The sequence below is a fragment of the Bombina bombina genome, chromosome 8 (assembly GCF_027579735.1).
Source record: "Bombina bombina isolate aBomBom1 chromosome 8, aBomBom1.pri, whole genome shotgun sequence".
NCBI classification, from domain to species: domain Eukaryota; kingdom Metazoa; phylum Chordata; class Amphibia; order Anura; family Bombinatoridae; genus Bombina; species Bombina bombina.
In genome coordinates, this window is record NC_069506.1 from 76,060,039 (window position 1) to 76,083,314 (window position 23,276).

A 23,276-nucleotide genomic window follows, 5' to 3' on the forward strand; every position below is an offset into this window, starting at 1 on the left:
TTGGCTGGACTGCAAGTCTGTCAAAAGAACTGAAAAAAGGGGCAGTTTGCAGAGGCTTAGATACAAGATAATCACAGAGGTTAAAAGTATATTATTATAAATGTGTTAGTTATGCAAAACTGGGAAATGGGTAATAAAGGGATTATCTATCTTTTAAAACAATAAAAATTCTGGTGTAGACTGTACCTTTAAACGGGGAGTTTGGTCTGTCACTGTGAAGCGGGCGTAACCCTTACACTACCTGATCGATACAACATCATACCTGATGTTTTAAAGCACGTTATTCCAAACAATTTAGGAATGTTAGGTGATTTATGCCCTTTATGGCTTAAAACCAGACTCTGCATCAACTATGTAATTTTGCATGGGAGTTTTGCCATGGATCCCCCTCCGGCATGCTACAGTCCAGGTGTTAGTCCCCTTGAAACAACTTTTCCATCACTATTGTGGCCAGAAAGAGTCCCTGTTGGTTTTAAAGTTCGCCTGCCTATTGAAGTCAATGGCGGTTCGCCCGTTCGCGAACAGTTGCGGAAGTTTGAGTCCGCCGTTCGCGAACCGAAATTTTTAGGTTCGCAACATCACTAGTGCTAACTCCTAAATAACTCCCCGGGCATCAGCACAATGTTATCTATTTGGCTCACATGAACTAGCTTGTTGGTTGTTCAAAGCTGTGGAATGGGTAGTAAGGCATTATCTATATGTTTAAACAAACACAATGTTAGTGTAGACTTTGCCTTTAAAGGATCAGTCAACACAGTAGATTGGCATAATCAACAAATGCAAGATAACAAGACAATGCAATAGCACTTAGTCTGAACTTCAAACGAGTAGTAGATTTTTTTTACGACAATTTTAAAAGTTGTGTCTTTTTCCACTCCCCCTGTACCATGTGACATCCATCAGTCATTCACAAATGCATACATACTTATTCTTGCACATGCTCAGTAGGAGCTGGTGACTCAAAAAGTTTAAATATAACACAAATGTGCACATTTTGTTAATGGAAGTAAATTGGAAAGTTGTTTAAAATGGCATGCTCTATCTGAATAATGAAAGTTTAATGTTGATTGAGTGTCCCTTTAAGAGAGTGGATAATTATTGCGAAACTAATACAGAGCAAAAATGCCAAAATTGCCTTTGTCCTTATGAAACTGTTGATTTATTTGCACTATGGTTTAAAATGTCAGAACAAACATCTTAATACAGTTTCACCAAACTCACAAATTATTTTTTCATTGAATAAAGTGCTCAAAAATTATGTCACTGAATGTTGTAAAACTAAAAAAAATCCACTGCGAGGCGCTGTAGCGCAATGATATTGAATTGGCATCCTTGATAAAGCTGATTTAGTTATAGCTGGGTCTGTACCGGTACACAGCGCCCCCTAGTGGATTGTGTAGTAGCTCCTAAAATATGATTGGCTGATTCTCCTGTTCCGGGAGTGCACGTGTAACTGGTACTAAATATGGCTGCGGAACTAACAGAATGGCCCGAGATCCAAAAGGTTGAGAGCGAGAAGCGGCGCGAGCTGGTGTTGCAGGGTCTGGATGAGAAGCTCCGCAAGAGCGATGGGCAGCTCCCCCAGCGTTTATTTAACCTGACCCTCCTCAACTACCTGGAGGTGAGCGGCTGTTCAGAGCTGCGGGAAATCCAGGCAGGGTTGGGCCTTTTGATTAACCTGCAAAGCCTGGTGCTGTGCCGCAATAAGCTAAGAAGCCTTTCCCCAGCTCTGTGCTCGCTGCGCGCCCTGAAGCTACTTGATGTGTCCGGGAACGAGCTGGAGGAGCTGCCGGCTGAGCTGTGTCAGCTGTCCGAGCTCTGCACATTAAATATCAGCTGGAACCGTCTGCGGGAGCTGCCCCAAGGCCTGGAGCGCTGCACTAAACTAGCCGTACTGAATATGTCCCGCAACCTCATCACCGCATTCCCCCAGGGGCTCCTGTGCCCCCAACTCGCTCTACTGGCGACCATCTCTGCTGCAGACAACCATATCCAGGAGCTGGGAGTGGAGATCAGCCACCTGACGGGGCTCAAGGTACAAAACTAATAATGTGTCAGGGACCCTAATGTCAAGTACTGCTGGGCGTGTCATTAACAGACAATTAGACCATGGGGACATATATGGGCTCGATTTATCAAGCCCCTACTGCTGCAAGTTCTCATAAGAACTTGCTCGCCGTAATTTATCAAGCAGCGGTCACCAGACCCCTGCTTCCCATAGCTCTTCGCCACCTCTAAGGTGGCGAAATTCAATCTCAGTGGTCGAATCCGACCGAGGAGATTGACAGCTCCTGCCCGCGCGTGATTGGCTGTGCGCGGACAGGGGGCGGGATTGCACGCCAGCGTAAAATTGCGCTCGTGTGCAATGTTAATTAACTACGGATAATTTCGCCCCACCACAGGCGAGCTGAGGCGTACAGGGGCGCGTATACGTGCCCCTGTACGCCTCAGCTTTGATAAATCTAGCCCATAGAGCTCGATGTATCAAAGGCTTCGCCTGCCTAAGACTGCAGAGAACCTGCAGTCCTTATTTATCAAGCAGCGGTCATCAGCTTCCTAGACTCTTCTTCACCTCTTAGCTCGTGATTGGCAGGGGGCGGTATTGCATGCGAGTGAAAAATAGCGCTCGGGTGCAATGTTAAATTCCGCCAGAGGCGGGCTGCGGCTGACAGAGGTCGAATATGTATGCCCCTGTCTGCCGTAGCTTGATAAATCTACTCCATAGAGCTATATTTGTTAAGCACGGGTGGACAGGGGCGTACATGTTCGCCCTTGGCTTTTACCACTGCACACGAGCGCTCCTGTGTGCTCGCGTGCAACCCTGCCCGCGCACAGCCAATCACATGCGGGTAGGAGCTGTCAATCTCCCCGGTCGAGAGGGAGAACAGGGCAGGGAAGTTTGTGCGAACCTGCAGTCAAAGGGGAGAGAAGGGCTTGATAAATGGAGCCCATTAAGTGACATTGTTTGCCAAGGAGCTTTATCATCCACAGGCGTACATATTTGCCGCTGTCTACCTGGCTTCCCCTATGGCGGGCAGCAAATTGCTGCCTGCATTTACCATTGCATATGAGTGTGCAGCCCCGCTCCCTGCTGTGCACAACCAATCACATGCGGGCAGGAGCTGCCAGTCTCTTCCGACCTAAGAGGCTTGATAAATCCTGACTGCAGGTCCGTTTGTGCGAACCTGCAGTCAAAGGGGAGAGAAGGGCTTGATAAATCGAGCCCAATTGTGTTAGTGCCTTATATTTTTTTCAAGGGACACTCAAAGCCAATATTAAATGCTGTAATATTGTATTGATTAATTATTGCATGAGCCCTTGTTGGCTATTGTGTTGGATTCTTACAAAGGAATAAAACATAATAATAACAATAATCTGAATGCATTTGATAGTTTTTCACAGCTAGAGGGCATTAGTTCATGTGTACCATATATTTAACATTGTGCTCACACCTGTGTAGTTACTTTTGAGAGGGCACCAATTTGCCAAAATGCAAGTCTGTCAAAAGAACTGAGATAAGGGGGCAGTCTGCAGAGGCTTTGATACAAGGTAATTATAGAGGTAAAAAGTATATTAATATAACCATGTTGGTTTATCTATCTTTTTAAACTATAAGCTTATTGCTTATAGTATATTGCTGTAAACAAGATTATTAGTTCAACTCAGCTTGGTTTTATGAGCAATAGATCATATCAAACTAATCTAGTAAACTGTAATTAGATTCTATGAGGAAGTAAGTAGGAATATAGATAAATGGGATCAGTTGGTGTGATACTTTTAGATTTTCCAAAGGCTTAGATTGGACAAAGGTAATTATTGAAGTCCCCAGGGATCATTATTATGGCCTGTTATTTTCCTTATTTTTATTAAAGGGACAGTCTACTCCAGAATTTTTGTTTAAAAACATAGATAATCCCTTTATTCCCCATAAACAACACTTTTTACCTCTGTGATTACCTTGTATCTAAGCCTCTGCAGACTGCCCCCTTATCTCAGTTCTTTTGACAGATTTGCATTCTAGCCAATCAGTGCCCTTTCAGAAGTAACTCCACGGGCGTGAGCACAATATTATCTATATGGAACACATGAACTAACGCTCTAGCTGTGAAAAACTGCCAAATGCATTGAGATGAGAGGTGGCCTTCAAAGGCTTAGAAATTAGCATATGAGCCTACCTAGGTTTAGCTTTCAACAAAGAATATAAAGAGAACAAAACAAATTTGATGATAAAAGTAAATTGGAAAGTTGTTTAAAATTGCATACCCTATCTGAATCATGAAAGTTTAATTTTTACTAGGCTGTCCCTTTTAATGTGTGTGTGTATATGTATGTATGTATATGTGTGTGTGTGTGTGTATATGTATGTGTGTGTGTATATATATATATATATATATATATATATATATATATATATATATATATATATATATATATATATATATATATATATATATTCTTTCATGTAATTAGCAAGAGTCCATGAGCTAGTGACGTATGGGATATACATTCCTACCAGGAGGGGCAAAGTTTCCCAAACCTCAAAATGCCTATAAATACACCCCTCACCACACCCACAATTCAGTTTTACAAACTTTGCCTCCCATGGAGGTGGTGAAGTAAGTTTGATATGCGCTTTGCAGCAGGCTGAAGCCCGGTTTTCCTCTCAGAGTGCAGTGAATGTCAGAGGGATGTGAAGAGAGTATTGCCTATTTGAATACAATGGTCTTCCTCTAGGGGATCTATTTCATAGGTTCTCTGTTATCGGTCGTAGAGATTTCTTCTCCTACCTCCCTTTTCAGATCGACGATATACTCTTATATATACCATTACCTCTACTGAATCTCGTTTCAGTACTGGTTTGGCTATCTACTATATGTAGATGAGTGTCTTAGGGTAAGTAAGTCTTATTTAATTTATGACACTCTAAGCTATGGTTGGGCACTTTATATATATATATGTGTTTAAACTTATATTTGCCATGATTCAGGATAATCAGTATTCCTTCATTCAGACTGTCAGTTTCATTATTTGGGATAATGCATATGAATAATTTTTTCTTACCTTAAAAATTTTCAATTGACTTTTTTTCCTGCGGGCTGTTAGGCTTGCGGGGGCAGAAAATGCTTCAATTTATTGCGTCATTCTTGGCGCAAACTTTTTTTGGCGCAAAATGTTGTCATTTCCGGCGCCATAGTTGACGCTGGAAGTTTGTTCGTAGTTGCGTCCTTTTTTTACGTATGTGTGTTACAGACGGTTTTTTTGCGCCAAAAAATGTGGGCATCGTTTTTGACGTCAGAGGATGTTGCGTCATACTTGGCGTAAAAAAATATGGGCATTGTACTTGGCGCCAATAATGTGGGCGTCATACTTGGCGCCAAAAAATGTGGGCGTCATACTAGTCTCCACCTTTTTTCACATTATTTCAGTCTCACTTTTTTATTGCTTCTTGTTGCTAGAGGCTTGTTTATTTTGCATCTTTTCCCATTCCTAAAACTGTCATTTAAGGAATTTGATAATTTGCTTTATATGTTGTTTTTTCTATTACATATTGCAAGATGTCACAACCTGACCCTGGATCAGAATCTACTTCTGGAAAGACGCTGCCTGATGCTGGTTCTACCAAAGTTAAGTGCATCTGTTGTAAACTTTTGGTAACTGTTCCTCCGGCTGTAGTTTGTGTTAGTTGTCATGATAAGCTTTCTAACGCAGATAGTGTCTCCATTAGTAATAATCCTTTACCTGTTGTTTTTCTTTCAACATCTAATGTTCAGGATGTCCCTATTAATGTAAAATAATTTGTTTCTAATTCTATTAGGAAGGCTCTGTCTGTTATTCCTCCTTCCAGTAAACGTAAAAGGTCTTTTAAAACTTCTCATATTTCAGATTAATTTTTAAGTGACCGCCATTATTCTGACTTATCTGTTTCTGATGAGGATCTATCTGGTTCAGAAGATTCTGCTTCAGATATTGACACTGATAAATCTTCATATTTTTTTAAGATGGAGTTTATTCGTTCTTTACTTAAAGAAGTGTTGATTGCATTAGATATGGAGGAGTCTAGTCCTCTTGATACTAAATCTACTAAGCGTTTAAATTCGTTTTTTAAACCTCATGTAGTTATTCCAGCAGTTTTTCCAGTTCCTGATGCTATTTCAGAAGTAATTTCTAGGGAATGGAATAGTCTGGGTACTTCATTTACTCCTTCTCCAAGGTTTAAGAAATTGTACCCTGTGCCATCTGATAGATTAGAATTTTGGGACAAAATCCCTAAAGTTGATGGGGCTATCTCTACTCTTGCTAAACGTACTACTATTCCTACAGCGTATAGTACTTCCTTTAAGGATCCTTTAGATAGGAAGCTTGAATCCTTTCTAAGGAGAGCTTATTTATGTTCAGGTAATCTTCTTAGACCTGCTATTTCTTTGGCTGATGTTGCTGCAGCTTCCATTTTCTGGTTGGAGGCTTTAGCGCAACAAGTGTCAGACCATAATGCTTATAGCATTGTTAAACTTCTTCAACATGCTAATAACTTTATTTGTGATGCCATTTTTGATATCATTAGAATTGATGTCAGGTATATGTCTTTAGCTATTTTAGCTAGAAGAGCTTTATAGCTTAAATCTTGGAATGCAGATATGACTTCTCAACTTTGCTTTCTCTTTCTTTCCAAGGTAATAAATTATTTGGTTCACAGTTGGATTCTATAATTTCAACTGTTACTGGGGGGGAAAGCAACCTTTTTGCCTCAGGACAAAAAATCTAAAGGTAAATACAGGGCTGCAAATCGTTTTCGTTCCTTTCGTCAGAATAAGGAACAGAAGACTGACCCTTCCCCTAAAGGAACGGTTTCCGCTTGGAAACCTTCTCCAGTCTGGAATAAATCCAAGCCTTTTAGAAAGTCAAAACCAGCTCCCAAATCCGCATGAAGGTGCGGCCCTCATTCCAGCACAGCTGGTAGGGGGCAAGTTACGATTTTTCAAAGATATTTGGATCAATTCGATTCACAGTCTTTGGATTCAGAACATTGTTTCACAAGGGTACAGAATATGTTTCAAGGTAAGGCCGCCTGTGAGAAGATTTTTTCTCTCACGCATTCCAGTAAACCCAGTGAAGGCTCAGGCGTTTCTGAAATGTGTTTCAGACCTAGAGTTGGCTGGGGTAATTGTGCCAGTTCCAGTTCTGGAACGGGGTCTGGGGTTTTACTCAAATCTATTCATTGTACCAAAGAAGGAGAATTCCTTCAGACCAGTTCTGGATCTAAAAATATTGAATCGTTATGCAAGGATACCAACATTCAAAATGGTGACTATAAGGACTATTCTGCCTTTTGTTCAGCAAGGGCATTATATGTCTACAATAGATTTACAGGATGCATATCTTCATATTCCAATTCATCCAGATCACTATCAGTTCCTGAGATTCTCTTTTCTAGACAAGCATTACCAGTTTGTTGCCCTTCCGTTTGGCCTAGCAACAGCTCCAAGGATCTTTTCAAAGGTTCTCGGTGCCCTTCTCTCTGTAATCAGAGAACAGGGTATTGCGGTATTTCCTTATTTGGACGATATCTTGGTACTTGCTCAGTCTTTACATTCTGTAGAATCTCATACGAATCAACTTGTGTTGTTTCTTCAAAGACATGGTTGGAGGATCAATTTACCAAAGAGTTCATTGATTCCTCACACAAAGGTAACCTTTTTGGGCTTTCTAATAGATTCAGTGTCCATGACTTTGTCTCTAACAGAAAAGAGACGTCTGAAGTTGGTTTCAGCTTGTCGAAACCTTCAGTCTCAATCATTCCCTTCGGTAGCTTTGTGCATGGAAATTCTAGGTCTCATGACTGCTGCATCGGACGTGATCCCCTTTGCTCGCTTTCACATGAGACCTCTCCAGCTTTGTATGCTGAACCAGTGGTGCAGGGATTATACAAAGATATCACAATTAATATCCTTAAATCCCAATGTTCGATCTTCTCTGACTTGGTGGTTGAATCACCATCGTCTAATTCAAGCGGCCTCTTTTGTTCGTCCAACCTGGACTGTGATCTCAACAGATGCGAGTCTTTCAGGTTGGGGAGCTGTATGGGGATCTCTGACAGCGCAGGGGGTTTGGGAATTTCAGGAGGCGAAATTACCAATCAACATTTTGGAACTCCGTGCAATTTTCAGAGCTCTTCAGTTCTGGCCTCTTCTGAAGAGAGAATCGTTTATTTGTTTTCAGACAGACAATGTCACAACCGTGGCGTATGTCAATCATCAAGGTGGGACTCACAGTCCTCAGGCTATGAAAGAAGTATCTCGGATACTTGTATGGGCGGATCCAGCTCCTGTCTAATCTCTGCGGTTCATATCCCAGGTGTAGACAATTGGGAAGCGGATTATCTCAGTCGCCAGACATTACATCCGGGCGAATGGTCTCTTCACCCAGAGGTATTTCTTCAGATTGTGGGGACTTCCAGAAATAGATCTGATGGCCTCTCATCTAAACAAGAAACTTCCCAGGTATCTGTCCAGATCCAGGGATCCTCAGGCGGAAGCAGTGGACGCGTTGTGGCTTCCTTGGAATTATCAACCTGCTTATATCTTTCCGCCTCTAGTTCTTCTTCCAAAAGTGATTTCCAAAATTCTATTGGAACGTTCGTTTGTATTGCTGGTGGCTCCAGCATGGCCTCACAGGTTTTGGTATGCGGATCTCGTTCGGATGGCAAGTTGCCAACCTTGGACACTTCCGTTAAGGCCAGAACTTCTATCTCAAGGCCCATTTTTCCATCAGGATCTCAAATCATTAAATTTGAAGGTATGGAGATTGAACGCTTGATTCTTAGTCATAGAGGTTTCTCTGACTCAGTGATTAATACTATGATACAGGCTCGTAAATCTGTGTCTAGAAAGATTTATTATCGAGTCTGGAAGACTTACATTTCTTGGTGTTCTTCTCATAAATTCTCTTGGCATTCTTTTAGAATTCCTAGAATTTTACAGTTTCTTCAGGATGGTTTGGATAAGGGTTTGTCTGCAAGCTCTTTGAAAGGTCAAATCTCTGCTCTTTCTGTTCTTTTTCACAGAAAGATTGCTAATCATCCTGATATTCATTGTTTTGTACAGGCTTTGGTTCGTATCAAGCCTGTCATTAAGTCAATCTCTCCTCCTTGGAGTCTTAATTTGGTTCTGAGGGCTTTACAGGCTCCTCTGTTTGAACCTATGCATTCTCTGGATATTAAATTACTTTCTTGGAAAGTGTTGTTCCTTTTAGCCATCTCTTCTGCTAGAAGAGTTTCTGAGTTATCTGCTCTTTCTTGTGAATCTCCTTTTCTGATTTTTCATCAGGATAAGGCAGTGTTGCGGACTTCATTTAAATTTTTACCTAAGGTTGTGAATTCTAACAACATTAGTAGAGAAATTGTTGTCCCTTCATTGTGTCCTAATCCTAAGAATTCTCTGGAGAGATCTTTACATTCTTTGGATGTAGTAAGAGCTTTGAAATATTATGTTGAAGCTACTAAAGGTTTTAGAAAGACTTCTAGTCTATTTGTTATCTTTTCTGGTTCCAGGAAAGGTCTGAAGGCTTCTGCCATTTCTTTGGCATCTTGGTTAAAATCTTAGATTCATCATGCTTATGTAGAGTTGGGTAAGTCCCCGCCTCAAAGGATTGCAGCTCATTCTACTAGGTCAGTTTCTACTTCCTGGGCTTTTAGGAATGAAGCTTCTGTTGATCAAATTTGCAAAGCAGCAACTTGGTGGTCTTTGCATACTTTTACTAAATTCTACCATTTTGATGTTTTCTCTTCTTCAGAATCAGTTTTTGGTAGAAAAGTACTTCAGGCAGCTGTTTCAGTTTGATTCTGCTGCTTATTATTTAATTTTTTTGATTTGGGTTGTGGATTATTTTTTCAGCGGAATTGGCTGCCTTTATTTTATCCCTCCCTCTCTAGTGACTCTTGCGTGGAAGTTCCACATCTTGGGTATCTGCTATCCCATACGTCACTAGCTCATGGACTCTTGCTAATTGCATGAAAGAAAACATAATTTATGTAAGAACTTACCTGATAAATTAATTTCTTTCATATTAGCAAGAGTCCATGAGGCCCACCCTTTTTTGTGGTAGTTATGATTTTTCTGTATAAAGCACAATTATTCCAATTCCTTATATTTGATGCTTTCGCTCCTTTCTTATCACCCCACTTCTTGGCTATTCGTTAAACTGAATTGTGGGTGTGGTGAGGGGTGTATTTATAGGCATTTTGAGGTTGGGAAACTTTGCCCCTCCTGGTAGGAATGTATCCCATACGTCACTAGCTCATGGACTCTTGCTAATATGAAAGAAATGAATTTATCAGGTAAGTTCTTACATAGATAGATATAGATAGATATATATACAATACTGGTAATTGTAAGATTCTATATTTTGGTTGTAGAAATATGCAGGCAACATTATTTAAATGTGATTAGACTTTGCAAAACAGGAGAAAAGGAATTTGGGCGTACTTATAGATAACAAGCTATGAATCAATGCACAATGCAAGCTTGTAAGGCTAATAAGATATTCAGCATTGATGTTAGGAAGGAAAGTATAATTATATCCCTATATACAGCATACATTTAAAAACAAATTCTGTAAGAATTTAGAGTATTTTATTATCTTACTACAGTGTCTTCTAAAACCTGCAGCCATGGTTTAAATGGACAAATTATTGAACCTAAACTGCATAGTTTTATTCTGTAATAAGTAATTCTATATTTATTTTTTATTTTCAGACTATTGACCTTTCTAACAACCAACTCACTGAAATCCCATGTGAACTTGCAGATTGCTCAAAGCTTAAAGAAATCAACTTCAAAGGCAATAAGCTGAAAGATAAACGCCTGGAAAAAATGGTCAACGGTTGCCAGACAAAATCTGTACTGGAGTATCTACGAGTTGGTGGCCGTGGGGGCGGTAAAGGTAAGGCAAAGACAGAAAACTCGGCAAAAGAGGAAATGAAAGACAAAAAGAAAAAGAAGGAAAGAAAACCGAAAGGTTCCGGAGGTCGAGATGATGAGGAAGAGGTAGAAGAGGTGGATAAAATGATGCTTAAAATCCTTCACATTTCCGAGAACCCAGCTCCACTCACTGTTAAAGTGAGCACCACTGTAAAAGATGTACGTCCGTATATAGTGTGCTGTGTGGTGAAAGGAATGAACATGAAACCAGGAAACTCGCTGAAAAGGTTTTTAATGGCGCAGGTAATTTTTTTTTTTTTTTCTGATTATTTTTTTCTATGAAAATGTGACTCTTACATGCACAGATTTTCACGTACACACGTATATGTATACTAAAAGAAAACATTCCATATTGTGCATAGTGTGTACAGAGTACTGTAGCGTATAGGATGGCAGTTTCTTTAGTTGCTCTGCTGATTATAAAGTGAGAGCACCGTGCAAAAGAGAGAGAGAACAAAGTTACATTCTAAGCTATATCATTGAATTGCGCTACTCAGTACTCCATAGGTGCAGCAGTGTGTAAGGTTAAAGGGACACTAAACCGTGTTTTTTTTCTTTCTTTCTTTCATGATTTAGATAGAGCATGCAATTTTAAGCAACTTTCTAATTTACTCCTATTATCAATTTTTCTTCGTTCTCTTGCTATCTTTATTTGAAAAAGCAGGAAATTAAGGATAGGAGCTGGCCCAGTTTTGGTTCAGCACCTGGGTAGTGCTTGCTGATTGGTTTCCTACATTTAGCTACCAATCGGCAAGCGCTACCCAGGTGCTGATCCAAAAATAAGCTGGCTCTTAAAGTGAAGGTAAACTTTCAAGAATGAGTGCCCGGTTTTTAAAAATACTATTAAAAACGGGCACTTTCATTCATGAAAGTTTACATTTCACCCGTTTTCTTAAAATATTCTTACCTTTTCTTCTTGAAGCCGCTCCAGGGCTTCACCATCCCATCGCAAGCCTCTTCGTACGTCAGCAATGACTATTCCGGCATCCTCCAATGACGGCTCTTCCCCCCCCCTCATTGCCTGAGGCAACGCCTGTAATTGGAGGAAGCCAGTTTTGTCATTGCTAGGTAAGTTAACCAGGAAGAAGCAGGCGGGGCATCGTTTCAGAACGCCGATCCAGCGTTTCAGAAGAAAAAGCCAAGTATTTTTAAAATCCGGTGCAATGTCAATTTTCATGAATGAAAGTGCCCCTGTTTTTAATAGTTTTTTTTTTTTTTTTTTTTAAATTTGGGCACTTTCACAAAAATTGAACTTCACTTTAAGCATAGATTCCTGCTTTTTCAAATAAAGATAGCAAGAGAATAAAGAAAATTTGATTACAGGAGTAAATTAGAAAGTTGCTTAAAATTGCATGCTCTATCTGAATCGTGAGAAAAAAAAAATGTGGGTTTAGTGTCCCTTTAACAGAAGGCTGATGTTCACATATTGATATTTAATCTGTTCAGATCATTTCACAACCTTGTGCAAGAGTTGTTTTTAGCCCTTTGACTCGTTGCATTTACACACAAATTTCAGTATTTTATGTGTGAAGCGCCTACACATTCCATTCCTTGTTTATTTTTCGCAGACCAATCATATTTTAGGAAATAACTTTAGCATTTTTTTTTATTTGAAAGTGCATAATCCTTTCCTTATGTAAAGGGTATTTTGTGTAGGGTTGCAACCTCGGCCATGTTTTTCTAGAAACTTATGAGTTACACATGCTGCAGGGTAAGTGGGGCGGAACATGTATTGTGCCTTTGGACATCACATGAATGATAATGAACAGCACAATACATGTTCCTCCCTGCTTACCCTGCAGCATGTATAACTCATAAGTGTCCAGAAAACATGGCCGAAGTGGCAACCCTTATTGTGTGTGTTTTGTTAGCATTTTTGGGGGATAAGGAATTCTCAAGTCACTGCCTCCAATACAGTAAATGCATTAAGGGATTTTTTTTGAGAATCGCCTATTAATGAGTGGAGTTATGCGACTCCTCTCCTCATATGACAAAATAAAGTTAAAGAAGTTTATTTGTAAAAATGTAATACACTCCAGCAGGAAAAAAAAAAAAGTAACTTGTTTTTGTTTTTGTTAAAAATTGCAGGCCATTTTGTAGTTATCAGTTTTACCACAACTAGTTCAGTAGAATGGTGAGTAGCTGGACTTGCAATATTGTTCTGTCCACCAGGTGGCAGTATGTATGTATCTGTGGTAGGTTTTGATCAATAACTTGTTGACAAAAAATTTTGAACAAAATAATCCTGTTACCGAAACTCTAGACGGTTGTAATTTTATATATTATTTTTTAAAGAAACATTCAAGTATTTATTTTTCTTCATATATCCATAGATTATACCAGCAAATAGTACTGAATTGCTACAGACCTACATACAAGAGAGATCTTTTTTTTTTTTTTTTTAACACTACTTAAAACGCTGAGTTTATATCCTCTCCTTTAAAGGAACATAAAACCCAATCTTTTTTTCTTTAGTGATTCAGATAGATCATACAGTTTTAAACAACATACCAATTCACTTATCTAATTAGTTTCATTCTCTAGTATCCTTTTGTTGAAGGAGCAGCAATGCACACCTGTGAACTATCTGAAAGCCAAACACAAGAGGCATATAAGTGCAGCCACCAATCTGCAGCTCCTGAGCCCACCTAGGTTTACTTTTCAACAAAGGACACAAAGAGAATGAAACAAATTAGAAACTAGAAATACATTGAAATGTTGTTTAAAACTGCATACGCTATTTGAATCATAAAAGGAAAAAAAGAGTGGGTTTCATGTCCCTTTAACTGTGTCCAATTAAGGCAATCTGTAAATTAGTTTGTCAACTGCTCTAATAAATCATAGTTTAGTTTATGCAATTTGCAACATTTTGCAGGAATTTGCTTTTCAGTCTCTCTAAGGAATGTGGGACACGCACAGTATTTACATGAAAGTAGACAAAATAAATAATGAATTGTAAAAATTTTTTTTTTACGATACATAATTAAATATTTACCGTATATTAATATTTCAAAATGTTTAAAAGGACAGCAAATACCTTGAGATTTTAAAGGGACAGAAAACCCCCAAAATGTATTTTACGGTTTGGATAGAACATACAATTTTAAACAAATTTCCAATTTACTTCTATTATCAAATTTGCTTCATTCTCTTGTTATCCTTTGCTGAATGAACAGCATTGCACTACTGGCAGCTAGCTGAACACATCTAGTTAGCCAATCACTAGAGACAAATGTGTGCAGGCACCAATCAGCAGCCAGTTCCCACTAGTGTAGGATATGTGCATATTCTTTTTCAAAGAGGAATACCAAGAGAACGAAGCACATTTGAAAATAGAAGTAAATATAAAAGTGTCTTCAAATTATTTGCTCTATCTAAATCATGCAAGTTTAATTTTGACTTTCCTAACCCTTTGAGTGCTAAACACTTTCCCACCTGGGTGCTAAGATTTTTTTTTTTTTACTTTTTTTTTTTTTTTTTTTTTTTTTTTTTAGACCCCCAAGACTTACACTGTTGGAAAGGTTAGGCGATTACCTTTCCAATGATGCCTGAGATACAGACTTCTAAGCAGCATGCCCCCTGCTCCTATACTTAACATTGTTAAGTATAAATAAAGTTGCGCTGTGACGTCATCACGCAAAACGGGAAGCCCCGGCGTTGCCTGTCACTATGCAGGCCTGATCGCCGGGGTAGGAGCGGGTGGGAGCCCCCAGATCTCCCTCAAGGCGGGAGAGTGCTAGTGACGGCTCTGAGCCGTCATTTAGCACCAGAGTGGGAAACTCTGTGACAACTCAGAGCCGTCATTAGCACTCAAAGGGTTAATATAAAAATGTTTTGTTATGCATAGTTATACATTATTTGATACCTTATATGGTTAACTGCTTACACAGTTACAGGCATCATTTCCCAATAAAGGCACAATAAACACAGATTTTTTCTTTCATCATTCATATAAACCATGCATTTTCAAACAACTTTCTAATTTACTTATTTTATCACATTTTCTTCGTTCTTTTGGTCTCTTCTGTTGAAAAGCAGGAGCACTATATGTGTTTTTTTTGTTTTTTTTTACAAGAATGTTATCCATGTGCAAGAGCACTAGAGGGCAGCATTATTTCCTACCTTTCGGTACTGCAGACGCCTAACTAGGCATCTCTTCAACAAAGAATACCATGTGAACAAACAAAGCAAATTTGATAATAGAAAATTGGAAACTTTTTTTTTTTTATGCATGCTCTGTCAAAATTCATATTTTTTTTGGGCTTCATATGCCTTTAATTATTCAGGTTTATTTAATGTCAATAAAAGTAAGGAACGTTTTTGAAAATGTAAAATATATCTCTAGTATCTGGAAAATAAACACACACTAACCATACCGTGCAAAGCACAATACCATTTTTCTTATGTTTGTTTTATTTTAAAGATTATTTTTATTAAAGTTATGATAATTACAACCAATAAAATGAATAATATAAAAGATATAAAATACAGTTTCTACAGTTCAAACCAGCTTATCGACATATTGGTTCTGAAAGTCCAGTAACTATACATTTATATGAGCCTGCACAGGTCCAAAGGGCTAAATCCTCAGCATTATCAAACCTAGCTGATTCGTAAACAACCTTGTCAATATAAGAAAACAATGAGAAAAAAAAAACGCTCCAAAATGATACTTTATCTACCTTTAATGTTATTAAATACAGAACTAGGGCATGGGCATTCATTTTGTTACAAATGCAATTTCGTCAATGAAACACTGATATTTGTTTAGTTTTCACGAAACGAGTATCTGAAGAAATGCACCACGTAATTTTAAAGAAAATAAATAAATACTGACAATTTGTCAGTATTCATTTGTTTCCATTAAATTACCTTAGGGGTTAAACGTACCTATAGCGCGCTGGAGAGTTCGGGCTTTGTGAAGAAGTGTTAGGATTAGCGCGGCTCTCCAGCGCACTATAGGTAAATATATGCTGTATGTGAACTTTATCGCCTGTAGCAAAGGATCATTTACATTTGTTTACCGAATATAATCGGTAAACTAATTTTTCTGAATATTCGTCCCAAAAGATTTGGCCAAATCTAATTTTTTGCCCTTGCACATATCTAACACAAACGTTGCCAATTTACGAACAGGTTGTTGCAGCTTAGGTGACTGCATGCACAGGGCGCATAGGGAACAAGAGAGGATATGGGGTGGAAATTAAATCACTAATGGTTTTTATATATTTTTTTTATTGTTTCATTATTTTTAGACCAAAATGCACGACGATCTCTGTGAGAAAAGGACTTTAGCAACTATTGCCACCCATGACTTGCGCACGGTGAGAGGACCTTTGTCGTATGACGCCCGCCCTCCTAACGAATTTAAGGTACGTTAAACATTTAATAAACATATAGCAGCGTTTGCTAGATTTGTTAGAAATTGGGAACCATTTTGAAAAAAAAAAGTGATGATATTTTAAATAGGAGTGTTAGAAAAGATCCCAAAAATCGCTGAATATAACAACTTTTAAAGGGACACTAAAGCGAAGTTCTATGATTTATATAAAGCCTACAATTAAAAAAAAAAAAAAAAAAAACTTTCATTATCAAAATATGCACTTTTTTTTTTCTTATGTACACTTACTAAGACTCCAGCTCCTACTAATCAAAAAGTGCATAGTATATACATATATGCATTCTGTTATTGGCTGATGCTGTCACATGATACAGGGGAAGGAAAAATTGGATTGACTTTGAAATTTGCCAGAGAATATTCTACTGCTCATTTCAAATTCAAAGTAAGTGCTATTGCTTTGTCAGTTATTCAATTCTATTGTATTTCATGGTCCTTTTAAAGAAAAGTCCTTTTTTAATAAAATATTTATTCTAGTTTTTTTTTCTTATCCACAATTATTATTTGCTGGACAGAAATGTCAGAAAAAACTAGCTGATTTTTTTTTTTCCCTCCTGAAACCTTCCAATAGTCATTGTGTGTATCTTTTAGTGCACCAAAATTATTTCACAGCTCCCAGCCATCCTTTGTTTTATGGGTTTGTTATAGTTTGAGCTCACCAGGATCTTTATACAACTCGCCGTTGGCCGACGACAACCTAGCCACGCCTCATTCCCATGTGCTCTGCAAGCTTCTTCTAAACTCTGCCCCTAATATAATGAGATTCTGTACCAAGCTTGCTAGAACGCGAACCCTAGATGACCATATCTAAACCACCAGCGTCTCCAAAAATGTTGGGTGGTTTGCTATTGGCCGAACCCATGAGCTCAGAAAACCGCTCTGTAATGAGTCTGAATCTATATGGTAATTAAAGAGTTACCTGATTTAAGGACTGGAACCACTGAAGCAGGAGATGCGTTGCAGGCACCAAATAGAGTTAGGCTGGAGGTTACTCCTGAGCAGGTCATGGAATACACAGGTATACTCGGGTAGATCAGAAGAGTAGTCAATAAGAAGTCAGCACCAGGTAATGAGTCAGTAGCTGTGCATCACAACAGGAGATGGGAAAATCCTAAACCAGAGTACAGTTCCAAAGGTAAAAGAAGCCAAATAACTTGCAAGGGTCGAGAACAAGATGTCCAAGACCCCCCATACAAAATAACCAAGAACTGAATCGGAGACTGAGATAACCTCCCATTCAGACTTGGTGACCAAGACACTGCAGGGTTCACTTCAGATGAAGAATACATATAGAGCTATCATAGTGAACAAAAAGTTGCATAGATGGGTCTCCTGGACTAAACTAAAGGCTTTTTAGTGCCACCCAAGCCTTGAGTGCCACAGTCTTTCCAAGGATTGGGTGGCTACCAGCACTGCCAGTGACTACGGCTCCTAACGAGCTCCTGACACCTGGTTGTAGCACGGTCATTACCGCACCTCTGGGGCCTGATACAAACCCCCATGACCCTAGAATTACCTATTATTATTATTATTATTTAATTTGCCTACAAAACCCTGCTTCTCTAGCTACTATAATCCTACTCCTCACTTTATTTTCTCTACAGAGAGATGTTTTGGTGCATTATTTTTCAATCACTCTTCAATCACACACAATTGAAGAGCAGAGGATCTTCCTTTGTGTAGACCCTGTTCACTTCTTAAGGCTAACTCTGCTACAACTCTCCCTAATTGGCTTTAATTAACGACTACAAAACAATGTACTTTATACTAATTTAATGATCATGGCTAGCCTTGTCTGCTGACTCAAGCCCAGATTGGCTCCACCAACTAAAGCAAATGGCTGCTGGAGTTTGGCTGATGAAAAACAATTGCAGCAAACAAGTTTATTTTAAAAAATTATTTGGAATTGGAAGATATAATATTCTATACAAAGAAAACATAATTTTTTAATTTGTTTTTAAATTAGTTCAGAAGATGAATTTTATTTAACCCCTTAGTGACCGAGGACGTGCAGGGTACGTCTGAAAAAAAAAGGCAGTTAACGCCTGACGACGTACCCTGCACGTCCTCGGCTAAAGTGAGTGCTGGAAGCGATCAAGATCGCTTCCAGGCACTATTACAGTACTGCAGGGATGCCTCGATGTCTGGGCATCCCTGCAGTGCTGTTACGGAGTGCCGGGACCGGAGCGATCACTCCCCCTTGAGTGATCACTTCCGGTTTTGCTCCACGTGGAGCCCGGCAGTGCAGCAGAGCATCGGAAGCGATCGGACACGCTTCCGATGCTCTGCTAGTGTGCTAAGTGCCTCGGTGGGTCGAGGCACTTAGTTAGTGTATAAATTAAATAAAAAATGGGAATAAATAAATAAAATTTAAAATAAAAAAGCCCCACATATAGCGCCCCCCCCCTCCCCCATGAGGCTTCCAAAATGGCGATGCCCGGTGCATCATGGGGCATCTGGGGGTGTCCCTAGCCTGTCTCACCATAGGGGCAAGCTAGGGTCACCCAATCTGAGCCTTCTTAGAAAAAAAAAAAAATAATAATAAAATACCCCATTTGTCTGATCATGTCAATATTTGTAAATATTGACTCTGATCAGTGTGGATCTCCCTCCCTCTCCTCACTTGCCATTTTGTTGGAGAAAGAGAGAGACCTGTATTTTAGCAGAGAGATTTATTTCTTTTATTTGTTAAAAAAAATTAAAATCCAAAGGCTCTTTTCAGAGCCATTAACCCCTAGCTTGCCAGTGATCACTATAAATCACTGGCAGTAGCACAGCTGCACTTTTTTTTGCTGTCTGTGCATTTTTTTAGGGGTTAATTTTTGTTGTATTTTTTTTTAAAAACTCAAAGGCTCCTTTCAGAGCCATTTAGCTAATTTAATTTAATTTAAAGACTATTTAACCCCTAGCTTGCCAGTGATCGCTATACATCACTGGCATTAGCATAGCTGTAATTTTTTGCTGTCTGTGCATTTTTTTAGGGGTTAATTTTTGTTGTATTTTTTTTTAAAAACTCAAAGGCTCCTTTCAGAGCCATTTAGCTAATTTAATTTAATTTAAAGACTATTTAACCCCTAGCTTGCCAGTGATCGCTATACATCACTGGCATTAGCATAGCTGTAATTTTTTGCTGTCTGTGCATTTTTTAGGGGTTAATTTTTGTTGTTGTAATTTTTTAAAAACCTAAACGCTCCTTTCAGAGCCATTTAGCTAATTTAATTTAAATAGTATTTAACCCCTAGCTTGCCAGTGATCGCTATACATCACTGGCATTAGCATAGCCGTACTTTTTTGCTGTCTGTGAATTTTTTTAGGGGTTAATTTGTGTTGTTGTAATTTTTTAAAAAACCAAAGGCTCCTTTCAGAGCCATTTAGCTAATTTAATTTAATTTAAAGAGTATTTAACCCCTAGCTTGCCAGTGATCGCTATAAATCACTGGCATTAGCATAGCTCTACATTTTTGCTGTCTGTGCATTTTTTTAGGGGTTAATTTTTGTTGTTGTAATTTTTTAAAAACCTAAACGCTCCTTTCAGAGCCATTTAGCTAATTTAATTTGATTTAAAGAGTATTTAACCCCTAGCTTGCCAGTGATCGCTATAAATCACTGGCATTAGCATAGCTGTACTTTTTTTTTAAAAAACCCAAAGGCCATTTAGTTAATTTAATTTAAAGAGTATTTAACCCCTAGCTTGCCAGTGATCGCTATAAATCACTGGCATTAGCATAGCTGTACTTTTTTTTAAAAAAACCCAAAGGCCATTTAGTTAATTTAATTTAAAGAGTATTTAACCCCTAGCTTGCCAGTGATCGCTATAAATCACTGGCATTAGCATAGCTGTACTTTTTTTAAAAAAAACCCAAAGGCCATTTAGTTAATTAATTAATTTTGGTTTTCTGTGACAGATACAAAAATGTCACAGAAAAGATATAGTGTTGAGGAGGCGTATGCCATCCTTGCGTCAGAGTCAGATGCCTCTATGTCTGACTCAGACCCCAATTTTGACCCTGCCATATGCTCAGATACATCATTAGATGCAGTCTCAACTGATAGTGATGTATCTGTGGCTGCTAGCCCCCCTGCTAGAAGGAGGCGTGTTGCTGCCATTGCCGCTGAAGAGTGGGTAACGCCTCATCTCCAGAGGCCAGATATCCCACCCTTCACAGCAAATGCTGGCATAAATATAGATGTGGCAGGTTTTAGCCCCCAACAGTTTCTGGAGTTGTTTCTGGGTGATGATGTATTGGGGAACATTGTCGCCCAAACTAATTTATATGCCCATCAGTACCGTGCTGCAAAGCCTGAAACATATTTGGCAAAGCAGCAATGGGCCCCCATCAATGTGCCAGAATTTAAAAAATTCTGGGCATTGACTATGCTGATGGGCATCATAAAGAAACCCTCCGTTCGCTCCTACTGGAGCAGTAGCCCCATCTGCTCTACCCCCATTTTCTCCCAGAGTATGTCGAGGCAGAGATATGAAATGATTCTTCATTTCATGCACTTCAGCGACAACAGCCTGTGCCCCCCTAGGGAGCATCCCCAATTTGACAGGCTGTATAAAATCCGCCCCCTGATTACCCACTTTTCTGCCAGGTTTGCAGAGGCTTATACACCTGGAAGGAATATATGCGTTGATGAATCCCTGATGAAGTATAAGGGAAGGCTGGGATTCAAGCAGTATATTCCTTCCAAGCGCTCCAGGTATGGGGTAAAGGTGTATAAGCTCTGTGAGAGCGAGACTGGGTATACTCAGGCCTTCCGGGTGTATGAGGGAAAGGATAGCCACCTTGACCCTCCAGGTTGCCCAGAACATATGGGAACCACTGGCAAGATTGTCTGGGACCTGATATTACCCCTAATGAACAAAGGGTATCACTTGTACTTAGACAATTTTTATACAAGTGTCCTTTTGTTCAAGCTACTGTATTGCTTTGATACAGTAGCTTGCGGTACTATATTAAAAAGAACCGCAAAGGTTTCCCAGGACAACTTGTACGCACCCGGCTACGAAGGGGGGAGACCTCTGCTCTGCGCCAAGAGGAGCTGTTGGCACTGAAGTACAGAGACAAGAAGGATGTATACCTTCTTACCACCATCCACACAGAGAGGACGGTGGCGGTCTCTGTACGTGGCAGAGCTGAGATCATAAGGAAGCCAGTGTGCATCAAATCTTATAACCGGCATATGGGTGGGGTTGATCTGGCAGATCAGCTGCTGCAGCCCTACCTAATTATGCGGAAGACAAGGGCCTGGTACAAAAAGGTTGCAATTTACCTAATGCAGATTGCAACCCACAACGCTTTTTTGTTGTTCAAAAAAGCAAACCCCGGAATGAAACTGACTTTTTTACAATTTCAGCTCCAGATCATTTCGGGGATTTTGTACCATGATGCACCTGCTCTCCGGGCGGTGATGGGAGAGAGCAGAGTTGGGGCTACTCATTTTATTTTTAAAATCCCCCCTACTGCCGCAAAGCAGAGACCACACAAAAAAATGCAGAGTCTGTACCAAGAGGGGGCAGAGAAGGGACACTGTATATCACTGTCCTGATTGCCCTGGACAGCCTGGACTCTGCATTGGGGACTGCTTCAAGCGGTACCATACAATGGTCAATTTTTAAAAAATAAATAAATTTGCTGTTATTTTTTTTTTGTTATGTTTACTGTTAAATTTTTTGTTATTTTTTTACTTTTAATGTGCCAGATTTTTACATTTCACTAATATATTTTTTTTTCTAAAATGGGGCTGTTCTTTTTTTTTTTTTTTTACAAAAACCCCTGTCAAACCTATGCATGGGGGACATAGGTGTACTCAGGGTGCCTAGCAGAAAACAACCTGTAGTATTTTTTTGGCACTAACTTACAACAGTCTCTCCTAAATCATAGTCAAAAAGCAATGTGTGTGTAAAAATGAAAATTGAAAAAATGCCACCATACACTTTCTCCAATTTTTTTAGCTAAAACAGTTACTTCAAATGCATCAAAGCACACCATATACAATACCTTGGGGTGTCAACATTTCAAAAATATGCACATTCATGGCAATAAATAAAAGTGGGGTTTACAATAGGCCCCAAACTAAAGATAGGCCTATCAGAAGAAATACTCTCACTTAATAACTAAAATCACAAGTCATAAAATTGTAACATAACCTTCCCAAAATCCTGGCAAACCTATGCATGGGGGGCATAGGTGTACTCAGGGTGCCTAGCAGAAAACAACCTGAAGTATTTTTTTGCACTAACTTACAACAGTCTCTCCTAAATCATAGTCAAAAAGCAATGTGTGTGTAAAAATGAAAATTGAAAAAATGCCACCATACACTTTCTCCAATTTTTTTAGCTAAAACAGTTACTTCAAATGCATCAAAGCACACCATATACAATACCTTGGGGTGTCAACATTTCAAAAATATGCACATTCATGGAAACAAATAAATTGGGGTATGTTAAAATACCCCCAAAAAGACAATAGGCAAAGAAAATATGTTAAATGTGAAAAAAAAATCACAAACGCATGTTGGACATTTGGCATTACACCCCCCGAACAAGCCAAGAAACTTATGCATAGGTGGTATCACTGTACTCAGGAGATGTTGGTGAACACATATTGGGGTCTTCTTTGGCAGTAACACATAACAGGAGCTGAGAATTCATGTCTAAAGTACAATGTGTGTGAAAAATAACACACAAAAAATGACTGCCTAATAGTTTGACAAAGAATTAGTGCATGGAAAGTGTTAAAATACCAGCATTTGAAATACCCTAGGGTGTCTACTTTTCAAAAATATATGGTTTGATGGGGGTAATTTACATTGGCCGGCTTCAGAAATGTCCTACATAGGACATGGGTGCATGGGATGTGAAAATTCCAAGTTGAAAAACTGGAATGCGCCCCCTA

The 23,276-nt window shown here is 39.1% G+C and overlaps 1 protein-coding gene across 1 annotated transcript in view; it reads left to right on the forward strand.

The window, feature by feature from the left end:
• The first annotated feature begins 1,453 nt into the window (after positions 1-1,453).
• The window catches only part of LRRC47 (leucine rich repeat containing 47), a 94,174-nt gene continuing 72,351 nt past the window's right edge, over positions 1,454-23,276 (forward strand). Inside the window, exons 1-3 of the mRNA XM_053690409.1 lie at positions 1,454-2,035; positions 10,752-11,219; positions 16,232-16,348. Of these exons, the coding sequence (XP_053546384.1) occupies positions 1,466-2,035; positions 10,752-11,219; positions 16,232-16,348 (1,155 nt within the window). The 5' untranslated portion in view covers positions 1,454-1,465. The remainder of the gene's footprint in view (positions 2,036-10,751; positions 11,220-16,231; positions 16,349-23,276) is intronic.